Raw genomic sequence first — 27,906 nt, forward strand, 5'->3', positions numbered from 1 at the left:
TAACAGAATAGCCGGTCTCAGGAGCACAGAAGGAAAACACAGACACCAGTTTTAGGGTAAAACCGTAACGCTTTTCAACGGCGTGCGCCGTCTTCTTCAATAGCCACCTGAAGAAGACGGCGCACGCCGTTAAAACGCGTTGTGGTTTTATCCTAACTGGTGTCTGTGTTTTCCTTCTGCGCTCCTGAGACCGGCTATTCTGTTCCTGTTCCACTCATTGATCACCCTCACTGTCAGAGTTTTTTCTAATGTCTAATGTGTATTGTCTCCCTTTCAGTTTCATTTAATTGCTTCATTGTTTCCATGTGCAAATGGTAATAAGGATGATCTCTTTACCCTGTGACATCTCTTCAGATATTTGTAGGTAGCAATTAAGTCTGCTCTTAGCCTTTTTTTTGCAAGGTAAACATTCCCAGATCCTTTAACCATTCCTCGTAGAACATACTTTGCAGTCCGCTCACCATCCTGGTAGCTCTTCTCCGAACTTGCTCAGTTTTTCGTTGTTTGTTTTTAAAATGTGGTGCCCAGAACTGGATACAATATTCCAGATGAGGCCTGACCGAGGAGGAGCAGAGTGGGAAAATTACTTCACGTGATCTAGACTCTAGGCTTCTTTTAATACATCCTAGAACTGTGTTTGCCTTTTTTACTGCTGCATCACACTGTTGGCTCATGTGCCGGCTGTGATCTATTAGTATGCCCAAATATTTTTCACACGTGCTTTTGCTTAGTTCTGTTACTTCCACTGTGTAGATATTTTTTTTTCTTGCCGAGATGTAGAATCTTGTATTTCTCACTGTTAAATACCATTTTATTAGTCTCTGCCCATTGTTCAAGCCTATATAGATCCTTCTGAATCCTTTCTCTGTCTTCTATAGTGTTAGCTATCCCTTCTAGCTTTGCATCATCTGATTAGTTTACCTTCCGTTCCATTATCTAGATAGTTTATTAAACTGTTGAACAGCACTGGGGTAAGGACAGAGCCTTGTGGTACCCCACTTGAAACACTTTTCCCATTGGATGTGCAACCATTTATAACCACTCTTTGAGTATCCTCACTGAGCCAGTTATGAATCCACCTAATTGTAGCCTTGTCAATCCTATACTTGGTCATTTTTTCAATAAGGATAGTATGAGATTCTTTCCACCCAGTCAGTGATTCCATCATAGAAGGAAATTAGATTAGTCTGGCATGACTTGTTTGCTGCAAACTCATGCTGGCTCTGGTTAATTACTGTATTCTTATACAACTACTTACAAACATGCTGTTTAATAATTTGTTCAAAGATCTTTCCTGGTATTGAAGTAAGGCTCACTGGCCTGTAATTTTCTGGCTCCGTCTTCTTTCCTTTTTTTTTTTGAAGATCGGGACCACATTTGCACTTTTCCAGTCTTCTGGGACTTCTCCTCTTCTCCAGGATTTTTCAAAGATTCTGGCTAGTGTTTCTGCAATTTCCTCTAATATCTCTTTTAGTACCCTAGGATGTAATTAATCTGGATCAGAAGTTTTAAATTAATTTAAATTAGCTAAGTCTTCCCTCACCATCTCTCTGTTTGTAGATAGTGTTTATTCTTCTATTCCTTCAATAGTACAGTGAAGATCAGTTGATGTGACATTTGCTTTCTCAGAGAACTCAGATGCAAAATAGAAAAATAAACGTTCGGCATTCTCAATATCATTTTTGACCACTTCACCCTTTTCACCCTGTAAAAGTCCTATAGCATCTTTGACTTCGTTTGCTTTTGACATACCACCAAAATCTATTTTATTGCTTTTGGTCTCACTTGCAAGCCTTGCTTCATTACTGGCTTTAGCGCTGCATTCCCTGCAGACAGCATTGTATTCTTCTTTAGCTATGCCCCTCTCTCCATTTAATATACATTTCTTGTTGTTCCTTTTTAACAAGTGTTTAAGTTTTGTCCATCCATCCTCGTCTCTTTAAATTCTTACAATTCCTCATTCTTTTCGGGATTATTACTGATTGTGCACTCAAAAGAACATCCAGCCATTAGACCTTTCATACCCTCTTTCTGAGTCCATTATAATCTGCCTTTCTGAAATCCAATCTTAAAGTCCTCGCTGATCTTCCTACTCTTGTAATCCAAAATTCTAGGATAGCATGATCGCTTCCTCCTAAATTCCCAGCCACCTTTACTTCCTCAACCATTTCCTCTCTGTTGCTAAAAAGAAGGTTAAAGGTGGCCGATCCACATGTTATTTCTTCTACCATTTGATAAAGTTGTCAGCAAGAGAAGATAAGAATTTTCTGGACTCATTACTTTTGCCTGAGAGAGATTCCCAACAAATATCTGGATAGTTAAAATCTCCCATAATTGCTGTGTTACACTTTTTTGAGAACCGAGACATCCGTTGTAAAAATAGGTCATCATTTTCTTCAGTCTGTCCAGATGGCCTATAGTAAGCGTCCTTTCTGTTCTTCCCACCTTGTATTCTTATCCAAACAGTTTCTGCAGAGCTACCATTCCCTGAACCTTGGATCTGTATGGAGATACATGTTTTCCTAATATACAATGCAACATCTCCTCCCCTCTTGTTAATGCTGTTTCTAATAAATAAGTTGTAGCCTTCAAGGTTTGTATTGCAATCATGTATATCAATCCCACTAAGTTTCAGTGATGCCTATGACATCATATCTCTTCCTGTGCTAGCAGCTCCAATTCTCCTTGTTTGATCCCATGCTCTGTGCATTTGTATAGACACATTTTAGTTTGTAGTCTGTTTCTCTTGTTCCTCTATTTTCATTCAGAATTTGTTGTTTTTGTTCTTTATTTCCACTTATAATAGTAGAGTTCTCAAAAAAATCATTGGTTGCATATTATTTCCTAGCTGCATATTTCCCTTAAAAAGTAATTGCAAACTTCTGCGCTCAAAAACAGTAAGGCAGAACCAAATACTCAGACCCAAATTAATTCTGATATGTAAAAAATCAACAACGTTTCGGCACATCATTGCCTTTTTCGAGATATATCTGTATGGTATGCGGTCACCAGGTGAAGGAGTGAAGTGTCCACACACAAGGCAAGTGTGTTTGCCATTACTATTTATGAAACTTATTTTCTTCAGAGCACCAATACAAACAGAGTGCACCCCATAGTCTATATTATTGTATATTTCCCATCCCATATTGCTTTAGTTCAAAGCTCTCCTGATGAGTGTTGCAAGGCGTCTACCAAATACGTGTTTTCCTGTTTTTGTGAGACGCAGCCCATCTGTAGCAGGTAATTCACTCCATGGTCAAGAAACCCAAAACATTGCTGACAGCACCATCAACGTAGCCAGTTGTTCACCTCTAGAATCCTGTTCAATCTCCTGGGTCTAATGTCCATCTACTGGGAGGATGGATGAGAAGACGACCTGCAATCCCAGTTTCTTCACTTTCCGGCCTAGGTCTTCAAAGTCTCTGCATATAGTGGAGTCACTGAGGAGGCCATCTGGCCTATAATCTGCCCGTCTTTTTAGATGTGCACAAAAGCACGGTCGGCCATAGTTTTGTGCACCTCTGAAACGAAGGACACCACTGAACAGAGGCCAGACGGTGTCCAGAGTAACTCTTCTGCCTCACTATACTGAATGGATCCCTCGGGGGTTTCATCTTAAAGATGTCATTCAGAGATTTAGATGGAAATTCCGATGCAAGTGCTTAGCGTAGAGCACAGGATAAATATGATACAAAATGTTTTGTAAAATGTTCTCAAAAAAGCATCAAATTCTCAAAAAAGCAAGTCTCCACTCAGGTCTGTCATCTGTTAATGAAAATATAGGGGGCTTCCATGTTACTGGTAGTACAAAGGCTTTGGAAAGCACTTTGGCTCCTCACCCCCAAAAAGGAATTCAGTGAATTCTGCGCTCTCAAATCCAAATTCCTCCCTTCTGAGCCCCACAGTGTGCCTAAACCACATTTAGTGTCCACATGTTTGGCATTTCTGTAACCATTAGAGCCCGCCTTTTTTAGCCTTTTAACGGCGGCAGTTAAGGGTACTTAAACCACATTTTCTCTTGGGTCTCAGTTGCCGGGGGTAGCCGAGACCCAAGAGAACATGATTCGGGGTTTTTTTTACCGACCCCTGGGTTGCGATAGCCGGTAATTAACCGTTCACCGGCGGTCGCCAAAAAAAAACAAAAAATGCAATTTCCCATTTAATTTCTCTGTCCTCCGATGTGATCGCACATCAGAGGACAGAGAAATGGGGTCCCCGATTGCCCCCCGATACTCATCTGTCTCCCCCGGTGCTCCTCGTGGCTCCCGATGGCCGCCGGCATCTTGTTCCGGCCAAAAAATGGCAGGCGCATGCGCAGTGCGCCCGCCGGCCGGCACCCGGAAGATCTTTGGGGTCTCGGCTGCCAGGGGCCTGTTTTGCGATCGCCGGTAATTAACTGTTTACCGGCGGTCGCAAAAAAAAAAAATGAAAAAAAAGCTATGTGTCATTCTCTGTCCTCTGATGTGATCGCACATCAGAGGACAGAGAAATAGGGGGATTCGGGGACTCTGTTATACTTACCGGTGTCCCTGGGTCCTCCTGCTTCCCCTCCTGCCCACCGGCTTCTTCATCTGGTAAGAAAATGGCGGGTACATGCGCAGTGCGCCCGCCATGATCTGCCGACCGGCAGCTAGAGGAGTTGGGGCTAAATTTAGGGTTAGGGTTGGGGCTAAATTTAGGGTTAGGGCTAGGGTTAGGCTTCTTTCACACTTGCGTCAGGACGGGGTCATCGCAATGCGTCTGCCCGACATACCGACGCATGTTGTGAAAATTGTGCACAATGTGGGCAGCGGATGCAGTTTTTCAACGCATCCGCTGCCCAGTCTATGTCCTAGGGAGGAGGGGGCGGAGTTGCGGCCACGCATGCGCGGTCGGAAATGGCGGACGCGACGTACAAAAAAAGTTACATTGAACTTTTTTTGTGATGACGATCCGCCAAAACACAACTGATCCAGTGCACGACGGATGCGACGTGTGGCCATCCGTCGCGATCCGTCGGCAATAATAGGCTATGGGCAAAAAACGCATCCTGCGGGCACATTTGCAGGATCCGTTTTTTGTCCAAAACGACGGATTGTGACTGATGCCACACGACGCAAGTGTGAAAGTAGCCTTAGGGCTAGGGTTAGGTTTGGGGCTAAAGTTAGGGTTGGGGCTATAGTTAGGGTTGGGGCTAAAGTTAGTGTTAGGTTTGAGGCTAAATTTAGGGTTAGGGCTAGGGTTTGGGCAATAGTTAGGGCTAGGGTTGGGGCTAAAGTTAGGGCTACTGTTGCGGCTAAAGTTAGGGTTAGAGTTAGGATTAGGGTTAGGGTTTGGATTAGGGTTGGTATTAGGGTTAGGGTTGGCATTATGGTTACGCTTGGGATTAGGGTTAGGTTTGGGATTAGGGTTAAGGTTAGGGTTGTGATTATCGTTAGGGTTGTGATTAGGATTATGGATCGGGTTGGGATTAGGGTTAGGGGTGTGTTGGGGTTAGGGTTGGAGTTAGAATTGGGGGGTTTCCACTGTTTAGGTACATCAGGGGGTCTCCAAATGCGACAGCCAATTTTGCGCTCAAAAAGTCAAATGGTGCTCCCTCCTTTCTGAGCTCTGCCGTGCGCCCAAACAGTGGTCCCCCCCACATATGGGGTATCAGCCTACTCAGCATAAATTGCACAATAAATTTTGGGGTCCAGTTTCTCCTGTTACCCTTGTGAAAGTAAAAATTTGGGGGTGAAAAGATCATTTTTGTGGAAAAAATATGATTTTTTGTTATTTTCATGGCTCTACATTATAAACTTCTGTTAAGCAGTTGGGGGTTCATAGTGCTCACCACAAATCTAGATATGCTCTCTGGGGGGCCTAGTTTCCAAAATGGGGTCACTTGTGGGGGGTTTCAACTGTTTAGGTACATCAGGAGCTCTGCAAATGCAACATGACGCCCGCAGACCATTCCATCAAAGTCTGCATTCCAAGCAGCGCTCCTTCCCTTCCGAGCCCCGATGGGTGCCCAAACAGTGCCCCCCCCCACATATGGGGTATCAGCATACTCAGGACAAACTGGTCAACAGAATTTGGGGTCCAATGTCTCCTGTTACCCTTGAGAAAATAAAAAATTGCAGGCTAAAAAATCATTTTTGAGGAAAATAAAAGGATTTTTTATTTTCACGGCTCTACTTTATAAATTTCTGTGAAGCACTTGGGGGTTTAAAGTGCTCACCACACATCTAGATAAGTTCCTTAAGGGGTCTAGTTTCCAATATGTGGGGGTTTCTACTGTTTTGGCACATCAGGGGCTCTCCAAACGCGACATGGTGTCCGATCTCAATTCCAGCCAATTTTACATTGAAAAAGTAAAACGGCGCTCCTTCTCTTCCAAGCTCTGCGGTGCGCCCAAGCAGTGGTTTACCCCCACATATGGGGTATCGACGTACTCAGGAGAAATTGCACAACAAAATTTATGGTTAAATTTCTGTTTTTACACTTGTGAAAATAAAAAATAATGGTTCTGAAGTAAAATATTTTTTTTAAAAAAGTTAAATGTTCATTTTTTCCTTCCACATTGTTTCAGTTCCTGTGAAGCACTTAAAGGGTTAATAAACTACTTGAATGTGGTTTTGAGTACCTTGAGGGGTGCAGTTTTTAGAATGGTGTCACACTTGGGTATTTTTTATCATATAGACCCCTCAAAATGACTTCAAGTGTGATGTGGTTCCTAAAAAAAAATGGTATTGTAAAAACGAGAAATTGCTGGTCAACTATTAACCCTTATAACTCCCTAACAAAAAAAAAATTTGTTTCCAAAATTGTGCTGATGTAAAGTAGACGTGTGGGAAATGTTATTTATTAACTATTTTTGTGACATATCTCTCTGATTTAAGGGCATAAAAATACAAAGTTTGAAAATTGCAAAATTTTTCGCCTTATTTCCGTTTTTTACATAAATAATCGCAAGTAATATCGAAGAAATGTTACCACTAACATGAAGTACAATATGTCACGAAAAAATAATCTCTGAATCAGCGGGATCCGTTGAAGCGTTCCAGAGTTATAACCTCATAAAGTGACAGTGGTCAGAATTGTAAAAATTGGTTCGGCGATTAAGTACCAAATTGGTTCTGTCACTAAGGGGTTAAAGGTGCATGTTTTCAGAAGCATAAACTGGACACTACAATGTACTGGGCACTACAATAGCAGATTTGCAATTTTCATTCAGCAACATCCAATGCTACTTGTTTCTGGAAAACATCCATGGAATCAAAATTATCATTATTCCCCAAGGGTGTAATTTCTAACATTCCTGCATTCTCATCGTTTCCCATTCCTCAGTTAAACGTGATGGACATGTCTTTTTTTCAACTGTTATTACTATATAAATTTTGCAAATAGCATAGAGGAAAAAAATATCCTATAAATTTGTGTATATAGCTGCTTCAAGGGGACATCCGTGACTTAAAAAAAAAAAGAGGAGTTGCTAACAGAAGCAACAACTACCTGCCTGTAGTACCTGATGCCCATCGTTGACCGCTCCTTCCAGAGTTTCAGCTACTCCCTGTTAACAGTGCAGCAGTTTCTCTTCCTGTTGACAGGACCGGACTACTGGTGTCCTGGTGATTGATAGCTGGCTTCCGATGCCAAAATACTACAGCTAGCCCTTTGTCCAGGTTCTTGCTCACCTTTTCATTAAAAAAAATCAATCAACTTAGATTGACAAATTCTGTCCTTAGGAAAACCGCGATGACGATCAATTGTATTCGGAAATTCTACCACACACTCATGCATATAATCCCTCACAAGTCCCTTAAACATTTTCCTACATTGTATGTTAGGTGTCTGATCTACAATTACCCTGGAAAGACCTGGAGCCCTTTTTGAAAATAATATCACTTTAGCATTACACCTGTCGCCCAGTCATGGGAGAGTCTCTATAGTTTATGTACGGAGGCCAAGCAATAACTGATCTAAGTACCTTAAGAACACTTGGATGCAGCCTATCTGGCCTGGGACCTTGTTCACATTGTTCATTTTGTACTTTACTTGATTTGATTTTTTTTTTTTTACAGATTCTGTTCGGCTATTTGTAGTTTGCCATCAGATAAATGCCCTTTGTTTTCATTAGTAACCATAAGTGTAAGCCATGTTGGATTTAATGTCTGTCATCTATGCTTGTTTCGTAAAGGAATATATTTTGTTGTCTGATTGACAATATAGACTTAAACGCTCCCATTTATCATGCATATCATTGTCTGACATTGGCTCCTCCAAAATTGCAGCTTTCAAGCTGGAAAAATTGGCCTTTTTTAAAAGTTATTTATATTTTTAGATTTATGGGAACAGTGAGCATAGACTTCACAGTTGTACTTCAGAACCAATTTCCTTTATTCCATTATCACCAAAAGTGATATATATATTTTTTTACATTTAGGTTTTCAGTGTCTCTTCAAGCTTGCCTTCTCCAGATCGTTGGCTACAGAAATCTAACCGTAGAGGTAGAAAAACTGCGCAGGGAGGCATATGACTCCGATAATCCTGAACATGAGGAGATGCTTGTTAAGGTGAGACGATAATGTGGCGCTGCCAACAGAAACACACATCACATGGCTGCTATTGTAGATGGTTAGTTGGTGTGAATTTATTCACAGGACCCGCACCATTGACCATGTCGGTAATCTGTGCCCGCTGGTTGGGAGCCCTGGGAACTGCCTCTTTCCTCCCGACATCACAGGGTCTTCTTTTGATTAACCAGCCTTGACGTCATTGTTGCATCAGAACACAAGAGACATCTCACCAGGCTGGCTGATCCAAAGAAGAGCCAAGGATGTCATCTGATAAGAGGCAATTCTTGCGACGCTTGTTCAACAACCGCAGATTGCTAAGGTGGTCAATGGACCAGGTCTTGTGAATCAATTCGCACCACATTTATGATGATAATTCCTTGCATAATTGGTAACAAATCCACATGATATGCAAAAAAAGTCTTCATAGTGACAGGGCCAGTCTTTCAAATTGTGGTCTCCAATGACCTTCTGTGAGTGACGAGATGGTGGAAAATATAAATATGCCATAAATTTCTAAGATCTGAATTATCCTTTAAGTTCACTTCATTAGAACCTCATAGCACCCCCAGTCCCCTGAAATCTGATGTTATGAAGTCTAGTCAGGTATTGTGCCTGGAAAGTCCAAAGAGAAGCATTTCTAAGTGTTTTTGACCCCATTTATGATAAAACTTGCCCTGAGGACCCAAGGCCTATTGCTTTGTATAAGCAGAACCGCTGGTACAGCCACCATTCATGGTGCCATCTTTCTTGTCATAATTGCTGCCCATGATAAAAACTTAAAAGCAAACAGTCCCAGTCCTATCTTGGACCATAACATGGTTTGGTAAGAGCATACGCAAAAGTGGAAGTTCCATGTCCCAAATTTTGAGATTTAAATATTTGAAAGTATGCAAAAGGAAAAATAAAAAGAACCCATCTCTGGTCCATCTCGTGTGCTTTTTTATTTATTTTACCATTCAAATAGGTGGGTGATTTATTTTTTCGGTTGATTTCTTTTTCCATAATCCTTCATTTTGGCATCAGATTTTTTATAGTAAACTGTATATTATTATTATTTTTTTTATTTTTTTTTAAATTGGATCAAAGATTAATTTGCACAGTCGTTTATTCACTTTGTTACCGCACCCGTCATTTTATTTCATGTGTGAGATCTCGATGAGAAGCCCAAACACTTCCCAAGATAACATTCATTTCTTATTTACAGCTGTGGAAAATGCTGAAACCTGGCGTTCCTCTGGAAGCGCGGGTCTCCAAGCAGTGGTGTGAAATTGGTTTCCAAGGCGATGACCCAAAAACCGATTTTAGAGGAATGGGTCTCCTGGGACTGTACAACTTGGTGTAAGTACCTGCTGGATCAGAGTAGAGCACGGTGCGGGGAGAACACGAGCAGAGAGAATTTGGCCATGATTTATTGAGTGTCGTCCTCGTGATCTGTCACTGCAGAAATTAGAAAATGATCTCTGAGCTTTGTCCATTTATATACAACTAGATGGCAGCCCGATTCTAAAGAATCGGGAGTCTAGAATCCATATATACTTTATTTATTCAAATGTAAGAATAATACAATTAATAAATAATAGTAAGAAAGAACAAAAATAATAGGCAGTATATGGAGAAAACACCAAACAAAAGTTCAAAATTGGTGTGAAAATGTCACTGAACCACTTCACAACTAAATATATATAGTTTTGGTAAATGGTATTATCATTTTTTTGACGAAATTCGGCAGGAGCTTGAAGAGCAACGTCACTGGGCCCGCCTCCACGCAGTAGAAACTTGCTGTGAGGTAAAAATTCAAAAATCACACCAAAATGGCGGGCGGAGTGTGTCACAGTACGGCACGTTTCTGATTGGTCGCTCGCAGCAGGCGGCAACCAATCAGACGCTGGACACTGTTGACGTCACTTATCTCCGGACATTAGCTCCGGACATTAGCTCCGGACATTAGCTCCGGACATTAGCTCCGGACATTAGCTCCGGACATTAGCTCCGGACAAAGCCACGGAAGTTGGCACAAATTGCAGGAAGTAGTATTCTAGGCAATTATATATTAGATGGTTTACTGACCTTTGCTATACAGTTCTCAGACTGCGTCAATCACAATGGGTGGGGTGATTAAGATGCACCTCTCCTGATTAACCACTTTGGTCAAGATTTATTGTTCACCCAATTTTAATCTAAAATGAGGATCACCACTCTGCATGCCATCTTCACCTCAACGTTGTTGTACGGAGTGGTTGTATACCCCCCTCAGTGTACCTTAGTGAGAGAAAAATCATTGGTGGCCAGTGCGATCCTCCTGTGATCTGCTCTCCTCCTGTGATCTGCTCTCCTCCTGTGATCTGCTCTCCTCCTGCTCTGTGTGCTGGCTGCTGTGTGACTGACGTGTAATCACAGTAGCAGTTCCTCAATCCTTGTTCCAGTCTCCCCAACCCCCCATTCCCAACTGTATTTTTGCACTTTTTTCCCTTTTTTTTTTTCCTGTGCATGACGTCCTGCGCTGAGCACTTGTTCTTTTCCCTTGGCCGCAGCGCTCTGATCAGTATAGCTGCTGATCAGAGTCCTCACCAAGAGACTTTTTTTTTTTTTTAGCTAGTTAGCGTAGTGGACACCGCAGTGTTAAGATTAAGCCCACTGAATGCCCCCTTGTCCTGGGGCTGAGTGGGAAAATTATGTGGGAATTGCCGCACCCAGTGCTGGATAACGGTTGTCACCTCTTCATAGATAACTTTTACACCTGCATGCCACTCTTCAAGACTCTCTATGTCAAAAATCAGAGAGGCCTCCATGAGCCGCTAATTGGGAAACTGGTGAGAAAGGGCAATAGCAGAGCCCAATACAGCGGTGGTCAAGAAAAGGGACAAGCGGGAAGTTCTTATCCTGACCACTATATACACCGTGAAAACGGCTCCCCTGTCTCTATCCAAGGTGCCACAACAAAAGTCCCACAGCTAGATGGTATCCTGGATTATAATAAGTACATGGGGGTGTAAATCTCTCAGATCAGGTCTTCAAACCACACAGCGCCATGCTAAAAGCTAAACTATGGTGCAAAAAATTGCCCGTGCACACTGTACAGATGGCAGTGTACAATGCGTTTGTGCTGTTTTGATCTGCAAGCAACACAGATACCTTCCTCCAGTTTTAGAAGGTAGTCCTCAAGACCCTAATGTTTGGCACTCAGGAAGGTGAGGGTCCCAGTACTTCGGAAACTGATGGTACCCATATCGTCCCAGGTCAACATTTTCAAACAGAGGTTTCCCAAACAACGAAGAAGGGAAGAATACAAAGACGGTGCAGAGTATGCTCCAAGAGGGGAATCCGAAAATGCACAATTAACCATTTTGAAACCTGCCCTGAGAAACTTGCCCTTTGCCTTAATGATTGCTTCAAAGTGTACCACATGTCCACAAAGTAATACAATTTGTTTTAACCCGGTTGACACAACACACTTGTATGATCTGATGTACTCCGTACATCTTACACATACCGCTACATTATAAATTGATACACCAGTAAAACCAAAAGCATTATTATCATTACTTTAACTGTGCCTCTAGATAAATTCATTGAGGGGTATATTTTGCAAAATGAGGTCACTTATGGGGGATTTCCACTGTTTAGGGACATCAGGAGCTCTCAAAAAACACAACATGGCATGTGCTGACCATCAGAGTCTGCTCTCCAAACAACCCTTCCTTCGCTTCCGAGCCTGCCATGCGCCAAAACAGTAGTTTTCTACCACATATGGGGTATCAGAATACGTAGTGGAAATTGTACAAAAATTTTTGGGGTCCATTTTTTCTGTTACCCTTGTGAAAAAAAAAATTGGGACTAAAAAACATTTTTGTCCAAACAAAAAAAAACTTACCAGCCAATTTTGCGTTCAAAAAGTCATACGGTGCTCCTTCCTTTCTGAGCCTGCCATGCTCCCAAACATTGGTTTTCCCCCACATATAGGGTATCCGCATACTCGGGAGAAATTGCACAACAGATTTTGAGGTCCATTTTTTTTCCTCTTACCCTTGTGAAAATAAAACATTTTTTTCCTTCCACATTTCTTCAGTTCATGTGAAGCAATTGAAGGGTTAATAAACTTCTTTAATGTAGTTTGAAGGGTGCAGTTTTTAGAAAGGTGTAACTTTTGGGTATTTTCTGTCAAAAAGACCCCTCAAAGTCTCTTCAAATGTGATGTGGTCCCTTAAAAATGGTTATGTAAATTTTATTGTAAAAATAAATTGCTGGTCAACTTTTAACCCCTCTAACTTCCTAACGAAAAAAGGGGCCTGTGGGAAATGTTATTTATTAACTATTTTGTGTGACACAACTCTCTGGTGTAAGGGCATAAAAATGAAAAGTTTAAAAATTCCCAAATTTTCTAAATTTTCTCTAAGTTTCCAATATTTTCACACATAAACAAAAGTCGTGTCGAACACATTTTACAACTATCCTGAAGTACAATATTTCATGAGAAAACAGTCTCAGAATCGGTGAGATCTGCGATTGAAGCGTTCCAGAGTTATTACCTCATTAAGTGCCACTCGTCAGAATTGAATTAATAGAATCCTACAGGGTCATCGTGGCCAACCCCCTGCTCAATGCATAATTCACTAAGGACTTTGATTGAAGGAGAACTCACCACCTCTCGTGGCAGCCTGTCCCACTCATTGATCACCCTCACTGTCAAAAAGTTTTTTTTAATATCTAATCTGTGTCTCCTCCCATTCAGTTTCATCCCATTCCTTCTCGTCTTTCCAAGTGCAAATGAGAATAATGATGATCCTTCTACAGTGTGACAGCCCTTCAGATATTTGTAGACAGCTATTAGGTCTCCGCTTAGCCTTCTTTTTTGCAAGATAAACATTCCCAGATCCTTTAATCGTTCCTCTTAGGACATACGTTGCAGTCCGCTCACCATCCTGGTAGCCCTTCTTTGAACTTTCTCCACTTTTTTAATGTCTGTTTTTAAAAGGTTGTGCCCAGAACTGGACACAGTATTCCAGATGAGGCCTGACCAAGGAGGAGTAGAGGGGGATAATCACTTCATGTGATCTAGGCTCTATGCTTCCCTTAACCCCTTTGCGCCATGCGCCGTACTAGTACTGCGCTGCCGGCACTGCATTAGTGCCAGCAGCAGTACTAGTACGGCGCACCGATCACCGCGGTCTCGCGCTGAGCGCCGCGGTGATCGGGTGCGGGTGTCAGCTGTATATGACAGCTGACACCCCGCAGCAATGCCCACGATCGGCGCTATCGCCGATCGCGGGCATTTAACCCCTCTGATGCCGCTGTCAGTAGTGACAGCGGCATAGAGGGGGATCGCGCAGGGACGGGGGCTCCCTGCGCTCTCCCACCGGAGCAACGCAATGAGATCGCGTTGCTCCGGTGACCCGGAAGGAGTCCCCGGATCCAAGATGGCCGCCGGACTCCTTCCGGGTCATGAAGTGACCTGGCTAGCCGGCGCCTGCTGAGAGCAGGCGCTGGAGAGCCAGCTAAGCTGCCTGTCAGATCGTTGATCTGACAGTGTGCTATGCACAGTGTCAGATCAACGATCTGATCTAATACAGAGATGTCCCACCCTGGGACAATGTTAGAAAGTAAAAAAAAAAAAAATAGAATGTGTAAAAAAAAAATAAAAAAAAATCCCCAAATAAAAAAAAAAAAAACATTTCCCAATAAATCCATTTATTTATGTAAAAAAAAAAAAAAACAATAAATGTACACATATTTGGTATCGCCGCGTCCGTAACGACCCGCTCTATAAAACTATCCCACTAGTTAACCCCTTCAGTGAACACCGCAAAAAAAAAAAAAAAAGGCAAAAAACAACGCTTTATTATCTTACAGGCGAACAAAAAGTGGAATAACACGCGATCAAAACGACGGATATAAATAACTATGGTACCGCTGAAAACGTCATCTTGTCCCGCAAAAAAAAAAGCCGCCATACAGCATCATCAGCAGAAAAATAAAAAAGTTATAGCTCTCAGAATAATGCGATGCAAAAAACAATTATTTTTTTATATAAAATAGTTTTTATTGTGTAAAAGCGCCAAAACATAAAAAAAATTACATAAATGAGGTGTCGCTGTAATCGTACTGACCCGAAGAATAAAACTGCTTTATCCATTTTACCACACGTGGAACGGTATAAACGCCCCCCCTAAAAGAAATTCAGGAATTGCTGGTTTTTGTTCATTCCGCCTCCCAAAAATCGGAATAAAAAGCGATCAAAAAATGTCATCTGCCTGAAAATGTTACCAATAAAAACGTCAACTCATCCCGCAAAAAACAAGATCTCACATGACTCTGTGGGCCAAAATATGGATAAATTATAGCTCTCAAAATGTGGTGATGCAAAAACTATTTTTTGCAATAAAAAGCGTCTTTTAGTGTGTGACGGCTGCCAATCATAAAAATCCGCCAAAAAAACGCTATAAAAGTAAATCAAACCCCCCTTCATCACCCCCTTAGTTAGGGAAAAATAATAAAATGTAAAAAAATGTATTTATTTCCATTTTCCCATTAGTGCTAGGGTTAGGGCTAGGGTTAGGGCTAGGGTTAGGGCTAGGGCTAGGGTTAGGGTTGGGGTTAGGGTTTCAGTTATAATTGGGGGTTTCCACTGTTTAGGCACATCAGGGGCTCTCCAAACGCGACATGGCGTCCGATCTCAATTCCAGCCAATTCTGCTTTGAAAAAGTAAAACAGGGCTCCTTCCCTTCCGAGTTCTCCTGTGTGCCCAAACAGTGGTTCCCCCCAACATATGGGGTATCAGCGTTCTCAGGACAAGTTGGACAACAACTTTTGGGGTCCAATTTGTCCTGTTACCCTTGGGAAAATAAAAACATAGGGGATAAAATATCATTTTCGTGGAAAAAAAAAAATTTTTTTATTTTCACGGCTCTGCGTTATAAACTGTAGTGAAACACTTGTTGGTTCGAAGCTCTCACAACACATCTAGATAAGTTCCTTTGGGGGTCTAGTTTCCAATATGGGGTCACTTGTGGGGGGTTTCTACTGTTTAGGTACATCAGGGGCTCTGCAAATGCAACATGACGCCTGCAGACCATTCCATCTAAGTCTGCATTTCAAATGGCGCTCCTTCCCTTTCGAGCTCTGCCGTGCACCCAAACAGTGGTTCCCCCCAACATATGGGGTATCAGCGTTCTCAGGACAAGTTGGACAACAACTTTTGGGGTCCAATTTGTCCTGTTACCCTTGGGAAAATAAAAACATAGGGGATAAAATATCATTTTCGTGGAAAAAAAAATATTTTTTATTTTCACGGCTCTGCGTTATAAACTAGTGAAGCACTTGTTGGTTCAAAGCTCTCACAACACATCTAGATAAGTTCCTTGGGGGGTCTAGTTTCCAATATGGGGTTACTTGTGGTGGGTTTCTACTGTTTAGGTACATCAGGGGCTCTGCAAATGCAACATGACACCTGCAGTCCATTCCATCTAAGTCTGCATTTCAAACGGTGCTCCTTCCCTTCCGAGCTCTGCCATGCACTCAAACGGTGGTTCCCCCCCACATGTGGGGTATCATCGTACTCAGGACAAATTGGACAATAACATTTGTGGTCCAATTTCTCCTGTTACCCTTGGGAAAAAAAAAATTGCGGGCTAAAACATCATTTTGTGGAAAGAAAAAATGATTTTTTAATTTTCACAATGCTACATTCTAAACTTTAGTGAAACAATTGGGGGTTAAAAGTGCTCACCACACATCTAGATAAGTTCATTAGGGGGTCTTCTTTCCAAAATGGGGTCACTTGTGGGGGGTTTCCACTGTTAAGGCACGTCAGGGGCTCTCCAAATGCGACATGGCGTCCGATCTCAATTCCAGCCAATTTTGCATTGAAAAGTCAAATGGCACTCCTTCCCTTCTGAGCTCTGCCATGCGCTCAAACAGTGGTTTATCCCCATATATGAAGTATCGACGTACTCAGGACAAATTGCACAACAACTTTTGGGGTACAATTTATCCTTTTACCCTTGGGAAAATAAAAAATTTGGGGCAAAAAGATCATTTTTTGTGAAAATTAATAAAAAATTTTGTTTTACGGCTCTACATTATAAACTTCTGTGAAGCACTTGGAGGTTCAAAGTGCTCACCACACATCTAGATTAGTTCCTTAGGGGGTCTACTTTCCAAAATGGTGTCACCTGTGGGGGTTTCCACTGTTTAGGCACATCAGGGGCTCTCCAATCGTGACATGGGCTCCGATCTCAATTCCAGCAAATCTTGCATTGAAAAGTCAAATAGCGCTCCTTCCCTTCCGAGCTCTGCCATGTGCCCAAACAGTGGTTTACCCCCACATATGGGGTATCGGCGTACTCAGGACAAATTGTACAACGACTTTTGTGGTCCAATTTCTCCTGTTACCCTTGGTAAAATGAAACAAATTGGACCTGAAGTAAAAATTTTGTGAAAAAAAAGTTAAATGTTCAATTTTTTTAAACATTCAAAAAATTCCTGTGAAGCACCTGAAGGGTTAATAAACTTTTTGAATGTGGTTTTGAGTACCTTGAGGGGTGCAGTTTTTAGAATGGTGTCACTTTTGGGCATTTTCTGTCATATAGACCCCTCAAAGTCACTTCAAGTGTGAGGTGGTCCGTAAAAAAATGGTTTTGCAAATTTTGTTGCAAAAATGAGAAATCGCTGGTCAACTTTTAACCCTTATAACGTCCTAACAAAAAAAAATTATGTTTCCAAAATTGTGCTGATGTAAAGCAGACATGTGGGAAATGTTGTTTATTAACTATATTATGTGATATAACTCTCTAATTTAAGGGCATAAAAACTAAGAGTTTGAAAATTGCTAAATTTTCATAATTTCCGACAAATTTTTGTTTTTTTCACAAATAAATGCAAGTCATATCGAAGAAGTTTTACCACTATCATGAAGTACAATATGTCACGAGAAAACATTGTCAGAATCACCAGGATCCGTTGAAGCGTTTCAGAGTTATAACCTCATAAAGTGACAGTGGTCAGAATTGTAAAAATTGGCCCTGTCACTTAGGTGAAAACAGGCTTTGGGGTGAAGGGGTTAATACATCCTATAACTGTGTTTGCCTTTTTTGCTGCTGCATCACACTGTTGACTCATGTGCAGTCTGTGATGTATTATTATAGCCACGTCTTTTTCACACATGCTTTTACTTAGTTCTATTCCTCCCATTCTGTCTATGTAATTTTCATTTTTCTTGTCCAGATCTTGCATGTGCCCCTGTTACAATTCTATTAGTTGCTGCCCATTGTTTAAGCTTACCTAGATCCTTCTGAATCCTTTCTCTGTCTTCTCTAGTGTTAGCTATCCCTCCTAGCTTTGCATCGTCTGCAAATTTGAATAGTTTACCATCCTGGTAAACTAAATAATTGGCCTGGTCAGGAAGTGAAAACAGGCTTTGGGGTGAAGGGTTTAAAATGTCAAAAAATGACCTTTTTTTCTTTCTAACATACAATTGAAATGTGTCATGTTTAACTTTAGGGAGTGAACCATTCTCTAGGCGTCGAATAGAATTAAATAAAAAAAGCATGACAACCAAAAGCATTGCAAAAGGACTTGGGAAGCAATAAAAAAAAATGGTAAAAAAAGTGCTGGGAAAAAAAATCTGCCTGCATTGCCTGAAGCATAAGGCTATGTGCACACGATGCGGATTTTGCTGCGGATCCGCAGCTGCGGGTCCGCAGCAGTTTCCCATGAGTTTACATTACAATGTAAGCCTATGGGAAACAGAAAACGCTGTGCCCATGCTGCGGAAAAAAAACGTGCGGAAATGCAGCGGTTTACAATCCGCAGCATGTCACTTCTTTCTGCGGATTCCGCAGCGGTTTTACACCTGCTCCAGTAGAAAACCGTAGGTGTAAAACCGCAGTGAAATCTGCACAAAAACCGCGGTAAATCCGCGATAAATCTGCAGCAAAAACACGGCGGTTTTGCCCTGCAGATTTATCAAATCCGCTGCGGAAAAATCCGCAGAGGACAATTCTACGTGTGCACATACCCTTATTCCCTGAAGCACAACAAAGTCGTTGTGTGCGCATACCCGTAAGCCAATGTTCATGTGGATTTTTTTTTGATGATCCTCTCCAAAATCCTCTTAAAAAAAAGACTTGGAAAAAAAGCTTGGCAAACTCTTCCTATTTATCTCTACGGTGAATCCACTTTCCTGTTTCATGGAAGCTTTTTTTTATCCCCTAAAAGTTTTTTGGGTGGGAAAAAAATGCATTTTCCTTTTTTGAAGTGAAGGAAACCTCTCCGAACTAGTTACTGTCAAATCAATAGGGTCTGTGCACACAGAGTTGTATAGGAGCGTTGAAAAACGACTTCACAAACGCTCCTACTTTGAGGAGTTTTAGGAGGAGTTTTTTTTTGTTTCCTGAAGCTGTTTTGGCGAATTCTTTACAAAACAAACCCTGAAGATATGTTCTGCAAAGTGATTTTACAATGGATATGAATAGGAACAATCTTTTTCAGGTATTTTGAATGCAATTATTGAGGTGTTTTTTTTGTTGTGGATCCACTTCAAAATCTCTGTGTGCACGTATGGCAAGGCTGCAAGAAAGCTTCAGAAAAAAAACCCTCCTCTTTAAAACTGCATCAGGAAAAGAAAAACTCTTGGAAAAGTCCACAGAAAAAGGAGCGTTTCCAGAATTGGCTTCCACATAAAAAACCCCTGAAACCTCAAAATCTTCAAGAACTTGGAATTTCTGCTCTGAAAACTCATCCTAAAGACTGTGTGCACATAGCCTAAGATACTGTTTTTGTTTCAGATTACTGTGACGTACCTGGGGTAACAAATGTACTCCTACCAAAATTACCAGATCACCTCGAACCACAAAGTTACGCTGGGACGATTGAGCTTTGAAGCCTGGGGAATTACTAATGCTTTATAATATGATAAATGTAATTTCTTGGGATTTTAACCCTATGTGATATAGTTTTGTTGTTTCTTACTCATTGCAGGTACTTTGCCGAAAAAGATAGCAACTCTGCTCAGCAGATACTTTCTGATTCCCTTCAGCCAAAATGCAGGTACAGTCATGTTATTTATGGATCTGGATTATTCTGTATTTTTCCTTTTACTTGCACAGTTTTTAATATAATAAGACTTATTTGTGAGTTACACGCCGTGCACTAACTCCGTTATACCCAAATCAGAGACCACTTCCTGCACTTCCGGCTCTGTCTCATAACAATGTTTTCAATTGGTCTCCTGGGCCAAAAGATTTAGGTTTATGGGAGTTTCATCCAAAAGTGGGCATTCGTAGTAAACTTAGGTGTTACCGGTATGGATGTGGGCGGCCCTAGGGGAAGGGCTTAATTGTCCCTAAATTGTTGGCATCTAAGCTAAAGGGATACCCATTTCTGAGGCAGAACTCAGAGGGAAAGTTCTGTTATAGAACATTCTGCAATATGGTGGCTCCATATGGTAACGCATTTCCTAGAATTAATATCTGTAGAGGTGCTATCACGCTTCTGCAATGCAGGTAGAAGCTAGCCCCTCTAGGTGGCGATAGAGTGGAGAGAGGTCATGCACACAGATGAAGCAGACCTGCCGTGCAGCAGTGAAACTACCACCTGGTGGCAGCAGACAAGTCAAACGAGCCGGGTAAAATCCAGCGTAGTACCAAAGGAATAAGCAAACTCGGGGTCAGAGACAAGCCAGGGGATCAGTAACGGTCAGGAGAGGATATGCCAAAGACAAGAGACAAAAGCAGGTCAAGGCCCAAGCCAAGAAGTACCAAGACGTCCAAACACAAAGGGGACACACAGGGACAGGGCAGGGATCAGGGTATAACACAAACACGGGTCGAGTTAGGAATAACAGCAGAACAAGTCAGGGTGTAACCGAGTCAGCTACTCACGCCGTAGGCAGAACTATTACTGACACCGCCTGCAGGATACAGTGAAGAGAAATAGCCAGCCTGAAGCCAAAACGAGGCAGAGAAAAGTTAATCCTTGACATGATCAGACCAGGAAAGAAATACAGAATACAAAACCCAGTCTGGATCATGACAGGTGCCTTCTATAGTTGTCATCTGAACAAGCTCCTTCAGCTGATTACTATCTAGTCCCGAACTCAACGGCCTCCTAAATGTCTATGAAGCTGTCATGTTTAGGCCCGGAACCCCACAGCTGTTCTGGACATTGCTGGCTGCACATGGTCTATGAATTGCAGATGTTTGATGCCTACCTAAGACAATGGAAACATAGTTCCGACATCATGATGTATGATATGTTTAGAACTTCTGTAGATGTTTTTGTCAAAATTTTATGCCACCTGTTGGTTGGCGCAATTTATCCCACTTTTTTGCTCCTACATTTGATGCACATTGTTGCTTTTTAAGCCCCCTTTGTGTTTAAAATACGTGGTGCTTTATTGTAAAATTTGATATGACAGTGTCCCATATTTTGCCTCGTTTTTCACCTTCGTCTGAGCGCAAAGAAATTAGTAACCCTGCCCCATTGTGTTATTAGCTCAGGATCATGCAAGATTGAAAGCTCTTTACATTTTCCTTTAGATTTTTAATGAACAGACCCTCAATCTTCTCCCTAATCTACCATGAGATCTGTATCCAGATATTACTGCTCCAAAATAAAGTACCCTGGCTTTATAGGTCGTCTTTTAATTTTTGCATTATCTATGTTGCCTATAGTATTTTAGTTGTTTTATTTTCTTTTTTTATGTTTTGCAATTTAAGGGATGTCAGTAAAGAGGACTTCAGGTATATCACTTTTTGTGTTTTATTATTTTTTTTGTGTGAAGTTTTAGCCAAAGATGCATTCCCACGCGTTTTAGTTACACATAAGATAAAAAGTATTATATTTTCTGGCTCTGCTCACATTTGGCATTAGGGATGATGTCAAGAACGAAATAATCTCCATTCCTAAAAAATAGGAATACAGCGGATACAACGTGGGATTTGAAAACTGAAACACTCGCTGCCATTTGAATAAACGGTGTAATATAATGAATGAAATTATAATATACAGATAAGTAATATCTGGTCATCAAACACAATTGATGCCACTTTCACAAACTGCTTGGTGTGAGCAGGACCTGTCTTAGTTCGGACAATTGTCTTATTTTTTTTATCCTATCCAATTTGATAGAATACTTTATAATGTATATACCGTATTTTCTGGTGTAAAAGACGACTGGGCGTATAAGACGACCCCCAACCTTTCCATATAAAATATGGAGTTTGGGATATACTCGCCGTATAAGACGGGGAACATCTTATACACCCAGTCATCTTATACGGCGTGTGCGGTGCGGATGGTTCCCAGGGTCTGGAGGAGAGGAGACTCCTTCAGGCCCTGGGATCCATATTCATGTAAAAAAAAGAATAAAAATAATAAATATGGAATATACTTACCCTCCGGCGGCTCCCGACTCTCAGCGGTGCAAGCGGCGGCCTTTGTTCCTAAGGATGCATTGAGCGAAGGACCTTCGATGACGTCGCGTGACCGGTCTTGTGACCGCAGGTCCTACGCTCAATGCATCCTTAGGAACGGAGTCCGCCGCTTGCACCGCTGAGAGCCGGGGGCTGCCGGAGGGTAAGTATATCCCATATTTATTATTTTTATTCTTTTTTTTTTTTTTACATGAATATGGATCCCAGGGCCTGAAGGAGTCTCCTCTCCTCCAGACCCTGGGAACCATGCAGGACCGCTCCCTGCACACGCCGTACCCGGCGTATAAGACGATCCCCGACTTTTCAGATGATTTTCAGGGGTTAAAAAGTCGTCTTATACGCCGGAAAATGCGGTATATATAATATATATTCTATATTTTTTTACATTTGGAACATTGATGATATTCAGTATTTGTGAGCAGGACTGCATCTTTGAAGCCATTCCTTACCATCCTGTTGTGTCTGCTTTGTGTTACTTGGTGTTGTGGTGTTTGTCTCAGTTCCGTACATGATTTCTGTGATGTTTCCGGAGGTTTTCTGAGAATTTATATTGGTGGTCTTTAGTTGTATGAGGCTGAGCTATAGTGCTACAGAGGGCTGTGTGTCTAAAAGTGTTGCTGTAAGACATTGACCTGGTCTGGGCTCTCTCTGGAGCAATGTGATCTTTTATGTCACCGATCCTTGGGGATCCAGGGGTCACACTGCCATAAAGCGCATCCCAACTTTCCTGAAAAACCTCTCTAACCCCTTTATAACCAGACCAGAAGGGGCCTGAAATGGAACCTGTCATGTTGAAAATGCTATCAGATCTGTAGGCAGGATGTTATAGAACAAGAGGAGCCGATCAAATCGGAAAAGTTTAATTATAACTTGCATTTCATTCATTGAAATCCCCGGTGTTTGTATGTTTGAGTCCAGTGGGCGGTCCTGCTTCCCGCTATGACTGTACACTAGGACTACCCACTTGACTCCTACATGCAAACACCAAGGATTTCTTTGAATGAAATGCAAGTTTATACTGAATATTTTCCCCCTAAACAATAACTCTTTTCTGCTCTGCTTCTTTTTTATATCGTACTGTCCACAAATTGGACTGCATGTACAACATGACAGGTTCCCTTTAAGCATTTTTGCCTCTGCAAAGTCACAATTTTAGTTTTTTTACCCCACTAATTTGGATGTATAAGACTTTTTATGCAGGACAAATTGTGTTTGGGGGTTTATATAAATTTCACCGTAATTGATATAATTTTTTTTTTAAATGCAAACATAAAAAAAGCAATTTATAGTTCTGTTCTTTTGTTACATTTTTTTTTTTATTTTTTGCAAAAAGTAATATATGCATTGTCCAGATTATTACAGGCAAGTGAATACCTAATGTGAGAAGGGTTTGTTTTAATATGTATATAATAAAATGTATTTTATCTGAAAAAAATTCCAGATTTTTTTTTTGTTAGTTGGGACTTTTTCCTTGTGTTACTTTTATTTGTGTGTATTTTTGCACCTTTTTTTTCTCCTTTTATTGATTGTGTTTTTCCAATGTAACTGGTGCATCCATAAGACCCCCGGTTAGGCTACTTTCACACTAGCGTCGGATTCGGCCCGTCGCATTGCGTCGGGCCGAGATTTCGACGCTAGCGTTTCTTGTGCTGCACAACGGGTGCAGCAGATGCATTTCTCCGGCGCATCCGCTGCCCCATTGTGAGGTGCGGGGAGGTGGGGGCGGAGTTCCGGCCGCGCATGCGTGGTTGGAAAAAGCGGTCCGTCGGCTGCAAAAAAACGTTACATTTAACGTTTTTTGTTCCCGGCGGTCCGCCACAACACGGCGCAACCGTCGCAAGACGGTTGCGACGTGTGTCAATACGTCGCAATGCGTCAGTAATGTAACTCTATGGGGCAAAAACGCATCCTGCAAACAACTTTGCAGGATGCGTTTTTTCCCCTAAACGACGCATTGCGACGTATTAAAAAAAACGCCAGTGTGAAAGTAGCCTTATAGGGGAAAACAGCCCACAGCCTTGAAATAAGTCACTGGAAGAGTTAATCTGAGTTTGATCTCACCCAGCATGATCTCAGGCACCCCGGTGATCATGTGATCACTAGATCCTACAGAAACATCGGCAGTACTACATGGCACTCATTGAGAAAAATAGAAGACAGAAGCGGTAATAAGCTGCTTTTGTCTTCTCCATTGCAGTAGCTTAGGTATCCATGGTTACGACCACTAAGAGCTAACTTACTGTCGCTATGTGGGTGGTCATAACCATGGATACCTAGAAAAATTCCAGCCATTACATATCAAATAAATGACAATATCCATATAACGTTTTACATAATAACTTGCTCTTATTGAGGCCGGTCACCCTGTTCTTCTCCTTCTATGCTTTGTTGTCCTGTTGCCACATTAGAACAGTTGAAATTTTCAGTGGCCGCAGGTGGACCGAGGAAAGTCCTTAAAAAAATGTCAGTAGAAGATATGATCAGATCACTTTCTCCAGTGGTGGCTACAATCTCATGGCATAATTAAAGGGGTGTTTGCATCCTATACATGTATGGTATATGTTGGATATGTCATTTTTTTTAATTTTATTTTTTTCGGATTAAGGGCTTACCAATAAAGCCTGCATCTAATCATGTTCTGTACTACCAGGGCAGGGCACTAGAGAAGAAGCATAATATGTTTAAATTTTAAAGCAGATCTGTCACCAGATTTCACAATACAAACTGTACTCCTAATTATAGAGATCTCTTCCATTAGAGGAGGCCGGTGTACCGTAATGTCCAAATTGCTGTATAATACCTTATTAAAACAAGCACTTTGAGAATCTGTAGAATGTAATATCTTCTGAATCCTTATCCAAGTGTATTTAGTCTCCATCCACCCAACGCGACTGACAGCTGCAGCTTATACTGACCAATGTGAGGTTTCAGCAGCAGCAGGGAGGAGGTACACTGAGGAGCCGCCAATCAGGCGAGCTAAACAGAGATTGAGTTAAAGGTTTATTAAGGATTATGCAAACATTCTGACAGAATTTTCAAAGTAAGTAAACTAGCCTCATCAGGTCTAATAAAATAAAAATAAATGATAAAAATCTATTTACTAATATTTGCAGTTTGTACTTTGAAATCAGGTGACAGGTCCACGTTAATGTTTCCAAAATGGGGTCTTCTATTGTGTATGTCCTAAAGGCAGAACATCTACCAGTTTGGAAGTCTTCTTGTGATAGAACAATTACATACCAAGAAATCATTTCTACAAACATTTTCCAGAACTGGAAACTCCCACATTTGTTGTGGGGTTTTTAACCGCACCAGTAAAACTTGTGTCTTCATGTGTTGGTTACACATCCCACTCATCTCTGGACCTTTACGTATTTATATGTCTCCAACCTATTCTTCTTGGTTTGTTAACTGGTATATTCTTTCTTCTAGTAAATTCAATAAAATGGAATGGGAAATGAAAAAGTTTGACAAGGCTATTGGGTATGTCCACAACAGAAAATGTGAAGTGTCTCTAAACTATACATGGTACCGAACAATATGTACGGTATTTCCTTTTTTTCATATTTGTACTTATAAACCATCATCAATGTATTATTTACCTGCTGTAATTTTTTTTATTTATTTTGTGCCTATGTGAAGTGTGTAGCTAACATCATGTCCGTCAGATGCTCAGAGCCACATTAAAGGGAACGTCTCATCAGAAAATAACCTCTTATTTAATTCAAAGTTTGAAAATTTCTAAATTTTTGCCAAATTTTCCTCTTTTTTCATAAGTAAACGCAAGTTATATCAAATAAATGTTACCACTATCATGAAGTACAGTATGTCATGAGAAAACAATCTCCGAATCCGTGGGATCCATTGAAGTGTTCAAGAGTTATAACCGCATATAGTGAGACTGGTCAAAAGTGAAAAAATTGGCCTGGTCAGGAAGGTGAAAACAGGCTTCGCAGGGTAATGGGAATAATGGGGTATATTTATATATATATATATATATATATATATATATATATATATATATATATATATATATATATATATATATATATATATATATATATATATATATATTATATATATATACCTATTAAAGCTCGCAGCCAGGGGGTTAGTGACTGAACCCACCCACAGTTATCTTTGAAACGAACAGTTCTCTGCTGCCCCCTTTCATCCGGAAAATTATGCAATTGACCTACGTTTAATGGAGGAGTCCACAGGCAATTTCCACAAACAGGACAGTTATCGGGAAACTAACAGTGAGCGTATGGTATATGCACCTCTGATTTCAGTGCAAGGAATATGTGTATATACCCCCAGTATGGTCACGGCTAACTCCACTATAACCAAAGACTACTTGCTGACACCACCATTCGTGTTTTATACAAGCTGACTGGAAGTCCGGTTTTTGTAGCATATGGCTTCAAGGTGCGGGTTACAGAACAAAAAGAACAGAACTGTTAAATTTTATATTTAATCCAAGACGATAGGCAGTGTTTGTTAAATCTTTTTTATATTTTTTTATAAAGGGGACAAAACAATATAACATACACAGTTTAATAAACTAAACGGATAAAAAAAAAGAAACGTACTATTCTGATCACAGATATGATTCGATCTAGCAAAGGAGAGCGCTTCAATTGAAAAACGTCCAGCGCGCAGGATTCATGGAATACACTATATCTTTCTACAACAAAACAGATTATAATTTGTCTTGATCTTTTATCAGCACCTAACATACACCCACACCCCCCGTCCTTCATGACCTCACATGGGCCGAGCTGTGGAATGTGCTCTGCCCTTCATGATTTTATGAATTTCTCAAGTTATCTGATATCTTCACTCCTGAAGTTCAAGGTCACCGCCATATTTTGTTATTAGGATTTTACCATTTCCCAGAGACCAAACATGACATGGCGCTTGTCATCGATCTGCCTACAATTGATTTGTGGCTTATATGCAGGGGTTACAATTATGAAAAAATATGCATCTTCTTCCCCGATTTGTCCTGAAGCTGAAAATGTACCGTTTATCCCATTACTATATGATTTATACGAACTCCAATATTCATAACGTTCTTTCAGAGACATAAGTCTGGTTTCAATATTAGTGATGAGCGAGTATACTTGTTGCTCGGATTTACCCGAGCAAGCTCGGATGGTCTCCGAGTATTTGTTAGTGCTCGGAGATTGCGTTTTTGTCAACTCAGCTACATGATTTACGGCTGCCAGCCAGCCTGAATACATGTGGGGGTTGCCTGGTTGCTAGGGAATCCCCACATGTATTCAAGCTGTCTAGCAGCCGTAAAATCATGCATCTGCTTCAACAAAAACTAAATCTCTGAGCACTAACAAATACTCGGAGACCACCTGAGCAATGAGTATACTCGCTCATCACTATTCAATATATAACATTTTACCCTGAAGGGAACAATGTATTTCCTCTTGACAAAAGAGCCTTTTTCACTTCTCTTTCTAGGTGTAAACACAAGTTCTTTTGTTATCCAACCTTTTGAAAAAAAAACCTCCTGTCTTAGCTACCTGTCCAATCTATATACCCTTGTCCTTGCACAGTAGTCATTCCCTTTTTCACTGCAGGGGTCCTTTATCCTAAAAGGGGCTGCCTTCATTTTTATTAAGATTGCCACTTCTCTTCCTCCCTAATCTATAAATCTCAATCTTACTCCTTTCCCAAATGTTAACTGTGTAATTCATCTACTAAAAAGATTTGTAGATTGTAAGCCCTTTTTCCTGCTGTACTTCTGTGTGTCAGACACTAGGGAGGGGGGTGAATACATCCTCTCTCATGTGGATTCATAAATTTTATTATTTTCTGTGACAATACCAATTAAAAAATGTTTTTTTCAATACTTACTAGCGCCATAAGGTAATTTGAACCTGTGATTCTTCGATCACATTGATAATATTACACTACAATCT

General features: G+C 41.0%; 1 protein-coding gene across 4 annotated transcripts in view; it reads left to right on the forward strand.

Moving 5' to 3' along the window:
• ELMOD1 (ELMO domain containing 1) overlaps nucleotides 1-27,906 on the forward strand; it is a 144,292-nt gene that overhangs the window by 108,399 nt on the left and 7,987 nt on the right. For 2 of the 4 annotated variants that reach the window (XM_069759129.1, XM_069759130.1), the window contains 5 exons: nucleotides 8,405-8,534; nucleotides 9,742-9,875; nucleotides 19,512-19,580; nucleotides 21,251-21,274; nucleotides 25,400-25,450. In XM_069759129.1, coding sequence (XP_069615230.1) covers nucleotides 8,405-8,534; nucleotides 9,742-9,875; nucleotides 19,512-19,580; nucleotides 21,251-21,274; nucleotides 25,400-25,450 — 408 coding nt within the window. The remainder of the gene's footprint in view (nucleotides 1-8,404; nucleotides 8,535-9,741; nucleotides 9,876-19,511; nucleotides 19,581-21,250; nucleotides 21,275-25,399; nucleotides 25,451-27,906) is intronic. The other 2 variants (XM_069759131.1, XM_069759132.1) reach the window with 1 other exon arrangement.

This window comes from Ranitomeya imitator, chromosome 3 (genome assembly GCF_032444005.1).
Source record: "Ranitomeya imitator isolate aRanImi1 chromosome 3, aRanImi1.pri, whole genome shotgun sequence".
Lineage (NCBI taxonomy): Eukaryota > Metazoa > Chordata > Amphibia > Anura > Dendrobatidae > Ranitomeya > Ranitomeya imitator.